This window comes from Ceraceosorus guamensis, assembly GCF_003144195.1.
Source record: "Ceraceosorus guamensis strain MCA 4658 unplaced genomic scaffold IE81scaffold_241, whole genome shotgun sequence".
NCBI lineage: Eukaryota > Fungi > Basidiomycota > Exobasidiomycetes > Ceraceosorales > Ceraceosoraceae > Ceraceosorus > Ceraceosorus guamensis.
Genome location: NW_020290236.1, coordinates 821 through 2085, shown reverse-complemented (window position 1 = coordinate 2085; position 1265 = coordinate 821). Strand labels below are relative to the sequence as shown.

The 1265-nt window shown below is 55.7% G+C and overlaps 1 protein-coding gene across 1 annotated transcript; it reads right to left on the bottom strand.

Moving 5' to 3' along the window:
• Positions 1-192: 192 nt before the first annotated feature.
• IE81DRAFT_369689 (hypothetical protein) lies at positions 193-1005 on the bottom strand (the record flags this gene model as incomplete). Its single annotated transcript, XM_025517275.1, has 2 exons — positions 193-249; positions 494-1005. A coding segment is annotated over one exon (445 nt), but the record flags the coding sequence as incomplete, so codon positions are not given.
• Between the last annotated feature and the right edge of the window lie 260 nt (positions 1006-1265).

Here is a 1265-nt window from a genome sequence, read left to right as displayed (position 1 = left end):
GGGGGGGGGAGGCAATTAGCAGGAAAAAAAGAAAAGAAAAGAAAAGAAGAGAAAAAAAAAAAGGGCAAACGGAGGCGGGGAGGCAGACGAGGCCGGGCCAGGGGTGACGTACAAAAGGGGGAGAGCGCGAACGCAGAGAAGGAAGAAAGGGGGGGCAAGCAGCTAGAGCAAACATTGCTTGCGCAGACTCACTTGATCAAGTACCCTGTGCATGTGTTTGGATGTTTGAGGTCCCATGGCCGTATCCCACTTGCGACGTGTAGCGATGCAGGGTGTGCGCGCGTCAAGCGAAGGGGAGGGGGTCAGGGCAGGCCAGGCCAGGCCAGCACGAGTAAAGCATGAATCTCAGCAATCAAATCAGCAATTTGACTGACCCAGGCAAGTCAAGCGTCGGTTGCTGGGTGTTGCATGGAAGCTGCTGGCAAACCACGCACGCACGCACGCACGCGCCCCCCTCCCACATGCCCTGAATCCAGCACCCGTTCATACGCACCGTACCTCCTCGAGTCGGAACGCTAGCAGGACCTCCATCCCTCTCCAACAATAACATTTTCAACCTCTCATCTTCCTCTTTCCAACTCCGTCTCCTCGCACCATCCTGCTGCTCCTGCTCCTGCATCTGCTCCTGCTGCTCTGCAGTCGCACTCCAAGTCGGATCTGCTGCTGCTGCTGCTGCTGCTGCTGCTGGTGGTGGTGGTGGTGGTGAGGATTTTGAGGATGAAGAGCAAGAGATGGATGAGAAGGGGTGGAAGTGTGCGGCGGCGGATGAGAAGTTGGACGGTGCGAAGAAGCGAGGAGCGCGATGCCTGCTCATGCTCATGCTCGAACCACAACGCTGCAGCACCATTTTTCCTTGCTAGCTCCTCGGGGGAGGGGGTGTGGCATTTGTATAGATGTTGCAGCGCGCTGCTTGGGGTGAGCAAGAGGAGACAAGGCTGCAAAGAAAATGGTGCTTGGAGGAGTAGCAGTGAACATGGATAGTTCAGAGTGTCGTCTTTTGGGAACATGGATGGCTTGCATGTCTGCATGTGCTCAAAAGTGGCAAACCCCCCCTCGGCCCCTCTCGACTACGCTGCTTGCTGCTGCCTGGCTGATGTGGAGGCTGGATTAACAATGGCAAGATGGGGTAACACGTGACTCGACGCGTCGCGCTCTCGCTCTCGCACACCCGTCACGAAGTCAAGAGCGAGTCAAGAGCGAAATCTTGAATCTGGATCAGAAGGTCGAATGGAATCACAATGTTGAATCACAATGTTGAGGTAGTG